Genomic DNA, 18696 nt, shown 5'->3' with positions numbered 1-18696 from the left:
GTTTTCTCGGCTTTTTTCGGAGAAAAAACGTCTAGAGACCTGTGGTTTATGTCTTTTTGATGATGTCGGACAGGGTCCAACATGGGACCAGAAAGGGAAAATTGTAATGTTGGACCTGGTCCGACATAGGACCGCAAAGGGTTAAGGGGTAGTGTGCAGAATGAAACATACTCAAAAGAATTAAAAGTATCTGGCTGGTTCAACTGAGAAGAAAATTTGGACCAAATTTAAAATAACTGCTACACCTCCCCCACAGCATTGATGTTTATGAAAAAAATATGTAATCTGGAGGAGATGCTTCTACCAATGTGGATAAATCATTTTCAGTGAGCCAGGTCTCCGTAAGCCCAAGAATATCAATATGTTTATCAGTGATTATGTCATGTACAGAGAGCCTTTAAAAGGGAGCGTACATTCAAACAAGCAACAGATATGTTATACAAAGATTTGGAAGCAGGTATAACCGAGACAGAATTTAAACAAGGAATATAAGCTAAATTTGAGTTAATAACCCCCGTGGTGTCAAAACAAACAGTATGCTTGCGTTTACACTTTACTATCTATATGTTAATGTTATCGGGCAGAAAGCACATATCTAGTGCCACGATGGTTGAGTTTCAAGTCCATTTCAAAAAAGCGTGGCAGAAGGGCAGTCAAGCAAATACAGCTCGACACAGTTTTGTAAAAGCTAGCACCAAGGCGCAGCAGTGCCAGCCCAGACAGGCAAGCGGGCAACCAAGCAAGCCAGCCACCAGGCAGCAGAGCAGACGCAACTGGCAGGGCAGGCAAACAAACAGAACACACAGACAACCTGTCTTAAAAAATAACCTCATTTGTGCCGACGAGACCAGAGTGCTGTGCCGTGACTGCAGCCAACATTATCTACAATACTGTAATATTGATATTGGTAGCGGACGTACAGTCAATACCGTCTACCACTGCTATATGTCTTGATATACAGTACTGTATCTGTATTTGAATGTCCCTTATTTTCACATTTAAGAATAAGTAACTCAGAGATTACACAGTGCCTGGCATGAATATTTACGTATCATCTTCAACTATTTATCATAGACACTTGGCCTCCTATAAACCTTTCAGATAGCATTTGTTGTAATAACCTGTTGAATTTGTGACTACCCATCGTATGTGCATGCTCAGGTTTGTTTAAAAAAAGGAGGCACGCTTATCTTAAAATATCTTTAATTTCACTATACAAGAGCCACGTTTTCAAAATAGGATATGCAATTAATATCAACGCTCTGATATTGATGGAAAAAGGCTGTACCACGTGTTGATTCTTTTAGTTCACACATACTGCATCTTTAGGGGAAGTGATACTAGAGCAAGTATATTCATTTAGAGATTTTGAATAACTTTTAACTTGTCTGAATAATCATGTCTGATATCCCCTTTAATGCATGCTGCCCATACTGTAGAGTCCTGATTTGTCATTGCAGGGACTGTCATGCATAACAAATGTCCGTATGGAAGATAAGTGCTTTGTCTTGTCTACAGTACAGTGTAGAGTTTGTGAAAAATGGGACCTAGAGCTGCAAGCTGATTTGTAGGTTGCCAGAAGGCTAGGGTTCTTTATCATTTTGGTATAATGGAAAAGAGCAAAGCTATTCTCCATATGGCTGATTAGTTCATGAAATCAAGACAAGAAACAGTACTGCCGCCAAATCCAACAGCAACATGTGAGTCCACAGTGTCCTTGAAGTAGGTACTATAAAACAGGTCATCTGAGGTTTGATACAAGCCTACAGCATCCGTTGCATTTCAGTAGCTTCATCCAACCAAGCAATTTTGATTCTAAAGGACGCAATCCCCAACTCTCGCTCTGATAAATTCCCTATTGATACCAGTTTGCTAAACAACATGGTCGGGACTAGTTTCATAGCTGTCATCAGGTGAAAGCAAGGTATTATAAAGGCCGGACTTGGATCACATTTACCCTGGCTGTGCTGCTTCTGGAGGACACATCAAGCTGCTCGGTGTCATCACTTGTGATAATAAACACTATGGAGGAGGTATTAAAAGTCACTTTCTTCTTTGGCCTGTCCCCATCTTTTTGGGACATGACAATAGGTCGGATTGGCCTCTCTGCATTGGCTAGCGGTCTGTTCTTGATTGACCTTTGTAATCTCACCAAACGAGCACACAGAAGTTGCAAAAGGCACAATCGAAACTGAAAAAAAGAAAAAGAAAAATACAATCTAAAGGTTAAGTTTAAACAATTAAGAAACTAATTAGAGTAGACAAAACTTTTTTAATGCGACATCTTAAATCAAATGTTTTGGCATAAAAAAAATAAATAAAAAAAAACCTTGATCCAAAAATACTTTGAACTCGGAAACCATGTCCAAACCAAATTACTATTATTACTTTTCAATGTATGTAGATATTACTGTATGAGAGGGAAGTCCTGGTAAAAATTGTGTAATTTTTTTCTGCTCAGCTGTAATATACAAGCTTTTTTTATTTTTTTTTATTTGTGTATATTCAAATCTGGTAACCTTCAAATCCTCAAGGTAATGTGGGTGTATTACCATAACATAAAAGTGTTTTCACTGCTCCGCTCAAGACATTTCATTTAGCCTTAGCAGACACCCAAAAAAAACTCACCTTTCTACTCATGAAGAAATAGATCATTGGGTTGTAAGCTGTACTTGACCTGGCAACAAATGAAGGGACGACAGAAACAGTGGGTGTGACAATGTCCTTGTAACCATAGGTTACTAATAGAGACACCACTGCGTAAGGTATCCAGCAAATGAGGAAGGCGGAGATCATCACGAAAAACATCTTGGCCACTTTCTTCTCATACCGGAGGACTTTGATGATTTGAACAGTTTGGAGGTCTTGTATACATCGAAGCTATGAGGGTACGGGAAAAGCAAAGTTTTAACACCATGTATGCACATGGTACACATCCATCCCTGTTGATACTTAATTTACTATTAATTCTTGCAATAGTGTCAGACCCTGATGCCTTTGGAATTCCTGGTCCCTGTACTTGCTAAAGGCCACATAAGAATCAAAGACAAATAGTAAATTGACCTTAACCTAATATAAAGCTAATATAACATTTTATAATTATGGATGGTTTATTGTAATATTTCTATAAAAAATGCAATATCTTTGCTTACCATCCTTATAGTGTAGAAAATGTGTCCATAGCAGTAAGCCATCATGCCAACAGGCACGAAGAGACAGCCCAGAAAGAATAAGAGTATAAAAGAAGCATCGTTGGGGTCCTTGGATGCCCAGTCCACAGAGCAGCCCAGCTGGTGTTTCTCCAGCGTGTATCTGTTCCAGCCAAGAAGGGGGGCTCCTGTCCAGGCCAGGGAGTAGAGCCAGATGTAAGTGATGGCCCGCCAGGACCAGGTGAAATCAATCACCTTGGCATGAACCACTCTGATATAGCGCTCGTATGCCAGGACTGTTAGTGTCATGATGGACACGATTCCTATGGGGAATAATACAAATAAAAAAATGAGTTATTTATCAAGCAGCAGGCAGCAAAACTCTTATTTATGTTCATATTGGTATTTCAATGTGAACTCTACGGCACTTCTTTTGAAATTAGCTGCATTGGTATGCCAAGTCATACAATTGTTTTCTAGAGGTTGTTTTTCAAACCTGTTGGCTTCTGTCTAGATCCCAATAGATAAACCAATTTATATCTCTGCCTTAATTCTAAGGCAACAGTTATTATAAATACAATAGCAGCATTTGCCTTGAGTCAGTGTTGTGAGAAAAGCTACATTGGTTTCTTTCAAGGAGATACGAAAATGTCCCTGGTATTGACATAACATCTGTCAACACAATAATAGCAGGTAAGACTTTTGGAATCTCTGACATACTGTATATGTGTCAATGTGTGACAAGAGGCGGTCCAGTAACATTATGATCTCTACAGGGCATATAATCACTTATTTCTTTGTCAATACAATAACAAGTCTTTTCTGATTTGACATTATAAATGGCCTGAAAATGTGTCAGAAGACTCAGTGGACATGTCAGTTTGATAAAGGTTCTGAATTTCTGTTCAATCCCTCTAACAGGGCCTGGAGCCCTGTATATGAAAAGGGGGCAGGGCAAAAGCCCTGCCATTAAATGTATTGTTTTGTTTTTATTTTGTATTATGTATTTTAGAACGGGGTACCCCCTCCGCCCCTGTGTATCGTTTGTATTATTTTGTATTGGTTTTAGCATTAGGATTTATTTATTGTGCAAAGCCGCATGTTTGTTATTGTCTGATATTTTGTGTTTGTGTTTTGTTTATTATGAATAAATGACGACAAAAAGCTGTGTATTTTGTTTTAATTGTTTATTTTAAAAACCTTGTGAAGAAGGTGACCATCTCCTGAGTTAATTCATTGATTAATTGTTGCTAATCGGGAGATGGTCACCTGTATAAAAGCCTGCAGTTTTCTGCGATCGGTGTGGGTTATAGGAAGGAGGAACGAGAGCGAGCAAGAGCGAGGTGAAAACAAAACAAAAGTGAAAGTAATCAGTGACAGTGATTTGCCCAACCTGACCTATATTTGTATTATGTGTTAGTGATTATTTTTGTTTACCTGTTTTATTTTTGCTCTGCAGTGTGTTTTTATTTTTGTTAAATAATTTTTATTTATTTTTGTGCAATAATAAACAGCGCCCAGCGCCTTTACACCTTGTCTTTGTGTTGGTCCTGCATTCTGGTCTGACGTCACCACTCAGCCATCCCTGTCACAATCCCAAAATAACAGGTTCTGAAAAATACCATTGGGCCACCATTATGATACCAGTGTGTGGACCATAAGTAACCCATGCAGCAATAAAACACTGTGCATATTGGTTCATACTGTTGGGACACCATTAGTAAAATAATTGTAGTGTTACTGCATTGGCATTAAATATCCTTTATGCAATTTTGAAAAGTTTTATAATTCAAGTGCATTCCCACCATCTGTTACCCCACCTCAATTTGGGAACACTCACTAACACATTGGACTTTTTCTTTAAGAAAATCTGAGCATGGGGGTGGAAACTGTGCCACACACTGGCATCTTGACTTTCCTTGTCATCATAATTCTTTTAGAAACCAACCAATAGGTCATCATAATAGAACTGCAATCATGTGCTTTAAAAGTAAATCTCTGAAGCTGACTCACTGCCACTTTACAAGTGCTATCCACAGCATAGACTATCTGTACTTTTTTTCCAATTGTCTATGCATTCAAAAAGAGACACTCAAACTGAGTATGCTTGACAATGAGGCAATGACGATTATAATACAAAAGTGTAGGCGTAAGAAGTTATTTTAAAGTTGCATTTCTCTAGCACCATCCCAAAAGTGCTAAAAACAACTGGATACATGCTTTGCACGTACATATTTTGTTTTCTTAGAACAAGATTAGTTAGACAGGAACTTATGCATTTATTCATAACAAGCTTTAAATATCATTAGTTTCAATGTGCAACATAAAATACAATTATGTTTTTAAGGCTTTAGCTATAAATACATTATTCTGATTACAATCTAGACTGGTCTTTAAGCATAAACCAGTTTTCAGCATTAGAAAAAAATAGGAGGCATGATGGTTAGAGCACAAGGGGGTGCTGTAGTGTTAATCCCAATGGTTGCCATGACTTCTGTTTTTTCATTCATAATGCACAGTGAAGTTACATGGCACAGCAATCAGTTTTGTATAAACAAGTTAGAAGAACATTGCTTCAAATTTGGTTACTTAACATCATCCCTTAATGGCTACTTGTTAACAACAGGAATACTTGCATGAATGTTATTAATTAAGTAATTACAGTGTATGTCACATATGTTTTTTCTTAATAAATACAATTAAAACATGCCTTGAAATGTAAGTTAGCCAGCTACTTTTATATATGTTTCTTTCTGTCTGAAAAGGGGATATGAGACATTTTAATGTGAATATAATATATTAGGCCATTACATTTTTTGGGCCATTACTTTTTGAGAGGGTGTTTAATAATAAAATGCTTAGAGCTAGAGTGTGAAGCTTGTGGTTCCCTTACATGCCAGTGCTAGATTCCCAATTAATACAAATGGTAGTCAGTCAAATACTGTGGAGGTTAATGTGTTCCAGTTTTCTACATTTTGATCAGATAAGCACATGCTGAGTTAATGGAATTAATTGAAAAATGCTGCACTGCACACTATTCATTTGGTTGCATTTGTATTGCATACGTGTATATAGATTGACAATTACAAAACTGGGAATGTAATTCTAAATTCATAAGAAGGAAAATAATAATCAATACAAAACACTTATAAAATATACAGTATTGTGAATGTGCTATGTTCTCTTTTCATGTATGAAATGTAACCATTGCTGTACAGGTATTTATTTCCTAAAGACCCGGAAACCTGAATAAGATATACCAAAGCTGCTCGCAGAGCCTGTGACGGAGTTATGCCTTGCTCCCAAGGGCACAAAGGCACTGTGCTCACAGATCTCAGGGCCATTTTTCTTTTCAAGACTGACCTGATGGAGAGCCTTATTCAGATAAGTAGTTTTTACTTCTATCTGCTATATATTTAACATTTATTGTTTTTACACAAATTATATGTGATATTAAAATAATCGTTATATTAAAATAATAGTTTTTACTAATTGTGCACTACAGCCTGTTGCTTGTTACGTCCCACTGCGGCCTTGTGCCCCATGTGGAGCCAGCGGCTACGCTCACTCCTTCCCAGGGATCCAGCTACATAAGTTGGATGACTTTGTGCTCTACCCCCAGGCTGCAATAGCTCCGGTTGGAGTTATTTATTACTCATTGGCTAAAATTACAAGACGTTTTATATTAACTCTAACTTTAAAGTGGGGTTCAGGGGCAGGAGCTAGAGCTGCTCTCCTCCTATTTTTCTCCTGCCTATCAAAGCTATCTGCCTATTTAAGCCACGTCACAATCTATGTTTCTTCTCTTGCATTTGCTTTTTTCCTCCTCCTCCTCTATATTTCAATTGCCACGTTGCCTCTGCGCCGGTCTCCTCTACGGGGGGTTAGTGAGTCTCACTTCCCCAGCCTCAGCCGCAGCGAGTCAAAGGGGGGTCCTCGTCGCAGTGAGTCAAAAGGGTCCGCCGGCCACATTGTTCTTTCGCAGCTCATGCGCTATTTTCTTATCTCACCCAGAGACTCTATTATTTCTCTCTCTCTGTACCAGTAAGAGCTATAGTCATCTACAATCCTTAAATTCTAAAAATGAAACACTAACAAACTCTATCTTTCAGATAGCCCTGCAGGCGCACTCCAGTGCCTGGCCTCGGCTCCTGAAGACAGGGATTCTCTTTCCTTCCTTCTTTCCAGGCTATGAACCTTTCCGTCCTCTGGAGGCATGGCCTGGTCCACAAGGCAGAATCTCCAAGGATTCTCTGCAGAGTCAGAGGATTTCTATGTTTTCAAGGGGTCCCGGGAGCCCATGTGGCCGACCTCTGCAGTACGAGGTTCTTGCAGTATAAAGTCCGGACCCCGTCCTTTGCCTTGGCCCGCATGCCATTTAAGCCTCTAAATACTAACCCATATTCTTAACGCAGCCCTAGCTCCTGCCCGTGAAATTTATGTAATTGTTAAATTACTGTATTTTGATGAGAAAGTTTTTTCCTTTGTGTGTTTTCTGTTTTGTTTTTTTTTACAGAGACTATGCGCAGGCTGTCTGCAACGTGGTGCTATAGCACATGTGCAGCAGGAGCAGCTGCTGGACTCAGCAGCACTGCGCTAGACCCAGATAGCGCGTCGGTTGAAATTGCTGTAGTCTCTCCCACAGTATCTTGCTGCTGTTTTGGTGACTGCTTTTGCATCACCATTACAAAGGCTGTTAGTACCTCTAACAAGCAGGCTTCCCTCAGTCTCTTGTGTGGTACTGACTGAGTGGTTTTGCCAGTGGCTTGTACACGTGGGCATCCCTGTACGCTGCCACCAGCGGTGACTGCAAACCAGTGGACCCATAACGTACCAGTACCAAGGTCATCGACTGACTCCGCTCCCGACCCAAGGTTAGAACACTGGTCCCGGTGCCGTCCTGGACTGTACCAGCAACGACCCAGTGATAAAGTCACCAAACCGGTACCGTCCCGGGTTCCGACCCAGTACAGTATCCGTACTGACCTGGTGCTACAGTCATCGGACCGGCACCGACCCGGTCCTACATAGCGCAAAAGCCGACAAACCAGTACCGAACCGGCCTGCTGCCAACCAGGTTCTGAACCAGTACCGCACTGGTCTTGAACCAATACCGACCCGGTGTTAAATCCATCAAACCGGTACCAAACCAACCCAATAGCTAATCCAGGTACTGATCCGGTTCCAGTTTGTTACCATCCGGAGCTCCAGTCACAAGGCAAAAGGCTGTCCTCATGGTCTTCCTCATCCTCCTCTGCTTCTCCTTCTCCTCCCCTGAGGAAGAAGTCGCTGTTACAAGCAACTGGAAAAGCTCTGGGCAGATGTTTCCCAACAAGGAACTGTTCTCGCAGCCCTGCCTGCCCCGCCTGTCCCCTTGAGGCCCAAGGGGGCTACGAGCGCAGATTGGCCACTGTCCATCGCCGGCTCTGAGGAGGTGGGCGAACAGGAATTGGCTTTCCCATCTGAGGACATGGAGTCTGACAGCGTATCCCCTGCAGTTAAGCTCCCCTTGTCAGCAGAGATTCTGCTACTGATTCAGAGGGCCACTGCAATTTTGCAAGTGCCCTGGCCTACAGAAGATGAAGCCTCCATTTTGAGCTCCTGCATTCAGCTGAACTGAATTTTGTATCATTTAAAGCGTCTTTCTTGCTCGCTATCACCTCCACAAAGCGGGTGAGTGAGATACAGGCATTTTCTTTTGCAAAAGCCTGCTTAATTTTTACAGAGGCCAGGGCAAAGATTACACTCTGTACCAATCCTGCCTTTTTGCCGAAGACGATCTGGGCATTCCATGTCAACCAGTGGAATTGGAGGCTTTCCATCCACCTCCTTTCCAGTCTGACAGAAAGTGGCAGCTCCATACGCTCTGCCCAGTGTGGGCCCTGACATACTACGTTGACAGGACGAAAAATTGGAGGCAGTCCGAACAATTTTTTGTCTACTATGGGGCGAAGTCCCATGCTCAAGCCCTGTCTAAGCAGCAACTGTCCGAGTGGATAGCAGACACAGTCAGGACTGCCTATGAGCTGGTTGGGCTTTATTTCAGGGTGCATCTGTCATTTGCTGTGCAGTGGTGTGGGAAACTCCCCATACCTTTACTAGGTTCTACAGACTTAATGTTGTGGATCCTCAAAACCCTGGTTTTGGATCTAAAGTGTTACGAGTGGCATCTCAGTCGACCCTTACAAAAATAGAGGTGAGTTTCTCCCTGAATTTTTTCACCCTAGCTACTTGTTACTGGGGTTCCATATGGTAACACACAAGGCAACCACTCAGCTTAACCTTGTTGCATTTCAGTGGTTCTGCAATATTGCCCTTGCGATGGCTTTGGTACACTAACCCATATGGTAATTGTTACATTTCTCAATTGAAAGGGAACATTAGGTTATTATCATAACCCTGGTTCCCTGAAATAGAAATGTAACCATTAACCTTCAAGGTCACTCCATCCATGACTGCAGCAGGCTTGAAAAAAATGACGCTGAGATCTGTGAGTGGAGTGCCTTTGTGCCCTCAGGGGCGGGCCATGACTGCATCACAGGCTCTGCAAGCAGCTTTGGTATATCTTATTCAGGTTTCCAGGTCTTTAGGATACCCATACAGTAATGGTTAAATTTCAATTTCAAGGAACCAGGGTTATGATAATAACCTAACATTTTATTCTATTGCAAATAACATTGTACAACCAAGTACTGAAGAATTGTGTTAGTCATGGCTGTGTCCCTAACGCAGTCAAAAATATGGTATAGGGTGTAATTATGTGTGTAAAAATAGTAATCATTTCTAAACTTCTTCCTTGCAGCCTGCTCAATATGATCAAAAGCTCTGTCATATTCCCAGACCCCTTTAACCAGTCCCTTTGCTGATGGTCAAGATGCTGTTATGTCATTTTACGCATTTTACAGGATGACCAAGATTCATTAATTGATAAAAGAACAAGCAAGTGAGAGCAAATGCAATTCATCACACGCCAAGAGCAGTAAGCCAACGCGGTTGAAATGATTGACCTTCTTCATTGACTGAAAGCTTCCACCTGATTGGCAGTGAATACTCATGTGCTGTGTAAGGAATGTTAATTCTCTATAACACTTTGTGACAGAGAGCAAATCAATCCTAGTCAACAATCTTCCTCCTAACCTGTGAGGGTGCGGTATAACAGGAACAGTGTGCCCCGGACTGGATGGTTTGCCAGTTCATTCCAGGGTCAGTCGGAAGTCGGCCATTTGGAAAGGGGGCGGAATCACAATACCAGAAGTCATCGCCTTATAATTCTATAATGACATGTGTCAGTCATGGATTGGAGGATACGTAATTGCACTCGCTACCGAAGCAATCTGTTCCTTTGTCATGGTTACAGAGAGACCTGTAAAGGATGTACTAATGAAAAAGAAACCGTTAGTTTTTGTGTGTTGCTTTGCCTGTCTATTTACTGTAATATTTGTCATTATAGAAGTCTAAACTCCGGCAGCTATAGCTAAACAGCCAGCAATTAAACCCAGACTAAATTTCATCATTGTGCACGTATAAACTTGTAAATCACCACTTTCACTAAGAGCACTCACTCTGGACTTGTGACCGTGTTGTGTTAATGTGTGTTTTGTTTAGTATATTATTATTTCGGGACTGAACCCCGTGGTACACATTGGTGTGTAGAGCCAGTTATTATTATTTAAGAGTTGTGAGCACGCAACCCAGCCAAATAAAATAGCTGTTTTTACTGAGCACTGCATCACCACTACACCTGCACACTGCAAACCACTTTGCCAGAATCTCTGGAAATGCAGCCTTCCAGACCAGCTTGAAATCTCTGTGCTTTGTCTGATTAAAATGGCGCTACAGAGGGTCAATTAATAGAAACTCAGGTAAAAAGGTAAGGTAACGAAAAATGAAATTGACCTGTTGGCTGACTTCTTTAAGAGAATACCTGTGGAGAATTTGCTTTCTCCTTGCAGGGATTTCCTGAGCATAGCCTTTCTGATCCCATGTACCCTTTTTTACAGTCCATTATACATCTTGTATTATTTTATTTATTTTTTTTGCGACAGTATGCACACATACTTAAGGCCATGTATAATAAAAGTATGCAGGGTCGATTAAATTGATCCATACAGGGCAGAGTCTGAAAGCACCTGGCCTCTATATATACAGTTTTTAAATAACTCCTGAGTTTAAGCTTTGTAAATAGAGCCCTAACAAGTACATTCACAGTAAACGGCAACTAACAGGTAATGGGTGCATATTGCTCAGGGGCCAGTTTCAACGGGGTTAAATGGACAGGGGGCCAAATGTCTGAGTCAAAGTGTCCATGCCCAGACAGCGTATATATAGCATGAGATCAACTGGATGCCAGCAGGAGTTTTAGCAAGGTGCAACTTTTTACCTTCCCATTGTAGGTGTATACACTTAACATTTCAATGCATGGCAGTAAAGATACAACCAACCACAATACAGAAATCCAGGAACAAATAATCTTGATCTATTGACCTTCATACAGGACTGAAACGTAAACATGCTGTCAACTAGAAAACTTTATGTCTGGCAGCCACAAGAATGCCTCAGTGGAATCAATATCTTAAGGCTGTTGCTATGGAGGCACATAACTGTAGAGCTATCTACAGGAGTTTCTCTTTGTTTTCTTCATAAGACTATCAGCTTAAACTGACCACTTTGTGTAGACTGAAATAATACAAAAATGCAATATTGCATTGCATACTTCTGCATACAGTTTTTCAGATAATAGTTTGAGGACAATGAAATGGCTTTCTGTATTTTTCCTTTCTTTTCTGGTAATGAAAGACCTGGGACAAGAATAAAAGAAATAGCATCTTCAAAGAATTTGAAACAGGTTGGGCAATTTCAGATAGAAAGATAGCCTGCCTGTTTTTATTTTACAGTATAGAAATATTGCTACTGTCTGTTCCCACAGTGTGTTTTAACTCCTTTGGTACTAGTTAATAAATAATATATTTGTTACTCTATTGGTGATTGTGACAGGCTGCTGCCATGTGGGTGCGTGCATTCACTGCTGAATGACAGGCAGGAAATCGAGGTGGAGGTTGAAGTTGACATGCACCGCAGGAATGCAGGTTTTATTTACATAAACACAGACAGAACAGACAGGAACCCCACATGACGCTACCAGCAATGGTAGCTCACATGGGACATACACCCCAGCGTACAAAAGACAAAATAAAAACTGTACAAAAATTATAAAATAAAAGGTGCGCTTATTCACCTCACTCTCTATACATTGGTGGGATCTACAATCCCTGAACTAATTTTCTCTGTTCAATACAAAACAAACTCCAAGTGGCTACTCGCCCGGCCATCGTGCGGTTTTGGTTTCTTTAGCTGTGATCCTGGGTCACTCTCACGGCGATCAGAGGATTACAGCAAGGTCTTTAGGTCTCTTTGTCCGGGTAGCATCGACGATGTCCTTGGCTTTGCAGCAGCCCTGAGGTGAATAAACGGGACCTTTTTTGTACCTGACGTTCCGCTGGAACACACTTACCTGCTGATTAGATTCCACAGCTTGCAATTACACACAGCAGGAAGGCTCTCCCAGGAGCGTCAGGTACTTCATTAATTAATTACAACAATTACAGTAAACACACACTACTTACAATATACTTTTACACAAAAAACCCTCTCATGTGCAATGAAAATGACCTAGGGCATTTCACTTTAGGTTGGTTTTATTTTGCGGTAAATGTTTGCAAACATGCAGTATCTGTGCCAAACAGTAAATGATTCTAAACTAAACAGCCATTTGTTATTTGGATTGGTTTATGATATCAACACAGTACCGAAATGGTAAAGCACAGTAAAGGCCAGAGATTAAAATGTAAAGCATATTAAAAAAAAAAACATGGCAAGCCAAGTTAAACTATAGTAAAAGCAATCATAGAATTACTGTGCAAATATACCATGGCACACTTCTATAAGGGTTGTGCTATTATTGCCCCTTGGTGCAGAAGCACTAACTGCAATGCCATTTGCAGTTTCACAGTGTTGCCTATTGATCATTTGACAAAAGCTGTATGTTTCTTCCACATGTACTTTACTAAGTAGGAAACAGTAGGCCAGAGCATATAAGCATTTTAAACAGACATACATGACAGTTATGTATTTGGTTTCATTGGCCATGCAGAATGAAACCAAATACATCCTCAGAAGCTTATGTAAAATGGGTAAAGGCAAAGCATCAATAGCCTTGTCACCCTGCTCCAATCTATTGAGGCTGTGCTCTAAGATCCTGACTTGATCTTTCTGTCTGTTCATCTGTCTGCCTGTCTGTATGCTTGTCTGCTTGAGTGTCTATCTGTCTGGTGTAACTTGATCAAAAGTCATTCATTTAAATTTCAGGTTTTTTTTTTCAGTTTTTTCAGTTATTTCTAGTAAGGAGTATAGTAAATGTTTCTGAATTAAATTGTTTTAGCTAGTTCACTTATCAACCATCACAAAATAATTGTGATTCAATAATTAAACACCAATTTGAATTTTAAAAAAAGAGAATTAAAGAAATTCATGTGCACTTCAGTAAACTTTAAATAATCTTTTAATAATAAAAAAAACTGTATTATAACAGAAAAACACCACATATCTTTTATTGATCATGTTAAAATGTATGAAATCACATTTTTAATGTGTGTAAAACAAAAATATTAATAATAAATAAATAAATAAAAAGAATAGTTGGTATAGTACTGTATAGTACTAGTAGTACACTTCTTAATATGTTTAGTGTTACTGAAAATTGTTACTTTTATTAGTTGCTCCAATCTAAAAGGATGCCTACTTGATTACAATTTATCAATCCAAAATACAGGTACAGTATAATTAAAATACAATATTCGGGGAATGTGGTTCACGTAGAATTTACATTAACTGTAAAACAAAAAGTAATGTACCAGATTTGCAATCTATTTCATATAATACAGTACTGTGAAAATCAAATTACATTCAGAACTGGTTTGTAGGTCATCAGTGTACGCGTCTAATATAGTGTAGCTCCAATATGATGTAAAATGATTGAACTTGGTTAAATAATGGAACGGACGGTTACTACCATTACACATTGTATGCTACGGTCATTTTAAGCAGTACAGTTTTCATTTTAAAATGTATTGCGTCTGCAGTTACCTGCAATACTATATATGGAACGACACACCGTTTGCAAAAACGTTACAAATATATTTTGACGTTAACTATCAATGTCTAATTTTATGCTCTACTAAATTATTAAAATAGAATTACAATTATAATGTAACTGAAGTATTTTACATATCAATTAAAACATTAAACAAATCTAGGAAACCGCGTGTGTGCTGTTATAGCAGATTATAATTGCTTACCAAATAAACTGTTGCTGAACCCATCCCAAACGCATGTTGCCGAGTCCCAAACCCATCTTCTCTTCACGCAGGACACAAAGGTAAAACTTACTCCAAATACAGAAACTAGCAAGTCACTGACGCTTTTATTCAACAAAAACAGATTCGTTGGAGTTCGTAGGCTCTTAAATTTACAGTACAGCACCAATATAAGAACATTGTTGCAAAAACCGAGGATACCTATAGTTCCAATGGTACAGGCGAGAACTTTATATGTACCAGCGCTAAATAAGTACTCCTCTGTGTCACTCTCAGTGCCATTTGTCGAATTCATAGCTGGATTAATTCCCGGTCTAGCATTTTGTGAGTTGTTTCATCAACTGCAGCTCTTCTCTCTACGGTGAGTGAAGCTGTTGCACCCGTGCAGTGCCTCGGTTCCTGCTCTTTCTAATCCGATTGAAACTACTGTAGTCCACTCGCTGTTCGGTGAAATTAGGATGAGGGGGCTTGTTTACTACTGTCATCTTTGTTAAATACTTTACGCGTCACTTTTGATACTGATGACAGTCGGTTGTCTAGACGGGGTGAGTAAAAAAAAAAATGAAAAAATAGTAGTCCCCTTTTTATTTTATTAATTTAATTAATAAGTAGAAAAACATACATGATCACTAAATATGTATCCAAATTCCCAAACTCTTAGTTGGCGACCATTCGAAGGAACAACCCGCAGGCGCTGCTGTTCTAAATTCACTACAGTATATGGATCCTAGGGAGTAAGATACAGCAAAGAAAAATTCACCGTGATAGTGGAAAGATGCACATCAAACAGTACTCTTAACACAGAATCACAGCTAAATATATCCAGTCGGTAAGATTTTTGGAAAGTTTAATCTTGCTGTATATATTGTCAGAAATCAAAATGGTACAAACAGAAAAAATAGATTCTGCAAGAATTTACACATACGAGTGCTACACATACTGTAAAGTCTAATACTTGCCAGTAAAAGGTAACAGGGATGTGCTGCAAGATTGATTCGTTTCGACAGAATATATTAATGGTTATATAATACCATATTATAACATCAGTTCCCCACATTTGAGTCTTCTGCCAGGTTTGTCCATGTTTTTTTTTTTTTTTTTTTTTTCAGAATTACAGTCTGTTTCAGTTTCCATATCTCTTGCATAATACATTTATCGACCCAGGTTATTCAGTTATAACAATAAAAATGAATGCATTGCTAGGTTAAAGACCCGTATTCATTACACCTCCTTGAGCGGTATCATCCCCATACAATGTCTCCCAGTATAAAGGAGATTACAAAGTCAATGTACTATTTCTTAACAAGTGCCTTGTGTGTCCCAGATCTTGTTTTTAATGGTCACAGTCTAGACGACTGAACTCTTCATCAAGACGAATGGCAGTTGCCACAATAAGCAGTTAAAGGAATAACACTTCTAAGTGTTAACTAGTTCACCCTCTATGCACAGCCATGTGTTTTTTCCTCACCTGTACAATAAAAAAGAAGAACTAAACAAGTCTACATATTATAACGACATTTCCGATATAATAATAATGCTACTATTTATGGATTCCCAATTAAAACAACCGGCTTGCCATTGTGGTATTATCTGCCTATCTCTCAGTATCATAGATAAAAGGGATAGGTCAATGCTCACAACTTTAAAAATCTGTCTCTACTAACATATTTTAGCTCAGTTTATTTTAAAATTAGATTCTAGGGGTTACGTGTAATCTTTCTATTGATGAAATATAGAATGACTATATATAAAAGAAAAAATGCTTTCCTCTGAGGAAAATAGTACTATACATACAAAAATAGTACTATACAGACGTACTTACAATGGAAAAACATTGTAGAGAAGAAAAAAATACAATATATTTTAATAAATCAAATATTTTATTTATTGATTCATTTATTTTTGTTATGTTATTTTAGGGTTTCATGCTTTCTTATTGTAATTGATCTGGACAATTGATCTGGACAAACCCTGCTTTCCTCCTCAATTTGATCACAGCTTTTCACATTAATCAGTCTGTGGAACTGGAGTCCTTCCATCCACCCCGTTTTCTTTAGAGGAGGATGAGAGATTGAATTTCCTCTGTCCAGTGCGGGCATTAAGATATTACGTGGATAGGACAAGAGCTCTGCGTCATTCTGACCAGCTCTTTGTCTGTCATGGGATACAGATCCTAGGACAGCCCCTCTCAAAGCAGCGTCTGTCACATTGGATTGCGGACACAGTCTCGACTGCGTATGATGGTGCCGGCTTGACCCCACCTGGGAGGGTAGCCGCACACCCCACTAGAGGGTTGGCTACATCTTGGGCCCCCTTCAGAGGGGCCTCAATGTCTGATAGTTGTACTGCGGCTAGCTAGGCTACGCCGCATACTTTCTCCAGGTTCTACCGCCTCAATGTAGTAGATCCTCCCCTGCCTTCATTAAGCACAAGGGTCGTTGAGGATGTAAGCTCACACTGCTAACCCTTGAAAGAGAAGATGACTACCAACCATGAGGTCGCATCAGTCACCCTCATGGGTTCGATGGAAAAAGAGAAATGGCTTCCTCAGGATGACGGTTTTAATCCCTCGGTGGGCGGGACCGAGTGTGTCATCCCAGGAAGGGGCCTATCGGCAGCTCTGGTATAAAGAGCTCAGTAATACCTACCCAATGGGCAGGGATATCCCATAATCATGTTGGTGGTCATCTTTTCTTTCAGGAAACCAGGGTAACGGTAGGTAACCTAATGTTTTGTGTATCGCTAACATTCGTTAAACGTGCCTTAAAAGTCCCTTATTAAGACATTTTGTCAGCGATAGTTTTGGAGCCCACTGTCACTGATACCGCTAATATCCAACACATAGTGCCTTAGTGAATCCTGTGGATGGATGGATAAATAAATCAATACATAAATACAGAAATAAAAGTGTCACTAATGCTGCGTTGTAGACAACGGTAAATCATTAAATTGTATAGTTGTAGTTTACTTTTCATAATAACGTGTCAGCCTCGCTTAATGAACCAATTAAAAGAAAGCGATATTAGTGACAGTACCACTAGTACAAACCTTACCCCACTTTTTGCATGCAGGTAATTGACCAGTAATTACTTAACAATAATTTTTGCATCTACATACGTACAAGGGATAGGTGGCCTTTTTAAAGGGATAGGTGGCCTTTTTAAAGGGATAGGTGGCCTTTTTGCCTGCCACAGTCTTTGGTTATGTTCTTTATTAATTTATGAAATAAACATCATTTTTTAACAGATTTTCAAGAATACAACAACCACTCAACATACAGATGGGGATGCCTGATTCAATGACTTGCTTCATCCCAGTAGATATATTGTTACGTGTATTGTTAATATTATGTATTTCTGCGCATACGTCACAATACGGGACTGTGCTCAGAAAATTGCATTTTTCATACTAATTACACATTGTCATAATTTGTCAACATACTGTCAAAATGTAATTTTCTTCAAGAGACCTTGGAACAATGTGAAATTACCTTAGAAAGTTTGATGCATTTTGTCTGAAATGGCACCTCATACTGTGCAAGCCCCAGCAAAGACCAGTGACTTTGCACAGCCAGGACGTAAACCTGCGCTCCCTTGATTGTAGCTCACCCTGCACACAACGCGACTGCGCTTTACCAGTGAGTCACGCGGGACGCCAACTACAATTTGTTTTTATTTTAAAATAAGTATTTTGTAATTAGTCAAATATTTTCATGCCCATACCTACTTGTCCATATATTGTTTGTTTTTTTTCCACAATGTTAACAATAATTATGCACATGATTGAAATGTCTGTTGCACCAGGGTGATGCAGATTTTGATCAGACAATTAATTAAATAAGTGAACTGAAGTTTTGTGTCTTAGTATGCATTCAAGACTGCTTTTTCCCCCCAATGGTTCAAATCAAACTGAAATGTCGAATGTGACTCTCGAGGAGCAACACAACTGGTTTCAAGTTGGACAGACCTTTCTCGAGCAGAAGAACTTTCAAGTTTGGAACAGTTCAAACTTGTGCTTACAGAGAAAATGCAAAGACTAAATTGAAAAGACCTGTGGCTGGTGATTAGAGAAATTTAAACTGGATACCATATATAACGATACAGTATCTGTAGGCTACCCCCCTCCCCTCCCCCTGAAGTTCTTTAATTTAAAGTTGACAGATGCATTCTGTAGTG

General features: G+C 39.5%; 1 protein-coding gene across 1 annotated transcript; it reads right to left on the bottom strand.

The window, feature by feature from the left end:
* Positions 1-1222: 1222 nt before the first annotated feature.
* On the bottom strand, positions 1223-14924 carry opn3 (opsin 3). Its single transcript, XM_034003124.3, has 4 exons — positions 14504-14924; positions 3153-3472; positions 2629-2880; positions 1223-2191 (listed from the first exon to the last, which is right to left on the bottom strand). The coding sequence occupies exons 1-4, from the start codon at positions 14814-14816 to the stop codon at positions 1928-1930; spliced, it is 1149 nt and encodes a 382-aa protein (XP_033859015.2). The 5' UTR covers positions 14817-14924; the 3' UTR covers positions 1223-1927.
* Between the last annotated feature and the right edge of the window lie 3772 nt (positions 14925-18696).

This window comes from Acipenser ruthenus, chromosome 5 (assembly GCF_902713425.1).
Source record: "Acipenser ruthenus chromosome 5, fAciRut3.2 maternal haplotype, whole genome shotgun sequence".
In the NCBI taxonomy this organism is placed as follows: Eukaryota; Metazoa; Chordata; class Actinopteri; order Acipenseriformes; family Acipenseridae; genus Acipenser; species Acipenser ruthenus.
This window is presented reverse-complemented; position numbering and strand designations above follow the sequence as displayed.

Coding starts and splice junctions, on each gene's coding strand:
- opn3 (XM_034003124.3), bottom strand. CDS start 14,816: ATGAATTCGACAAATGGCACTGAGAGTGACACAGAGGAGTACTTATTT. Junction 3,473..14,503: donor GTTCAGCAACAGTTTATTTG/GTAAGCAATTAT, acceptor TATTCCCCATAG/GAATCGTGTCCATCATGACA. Junction 2,192..2,628: donor ATTTCTTCATGAGTAGAAAG/GTGAGTTTTTTT, acceptor TCTTTTTTTCAG/TTTCGATTGTGCCTTTTGCA.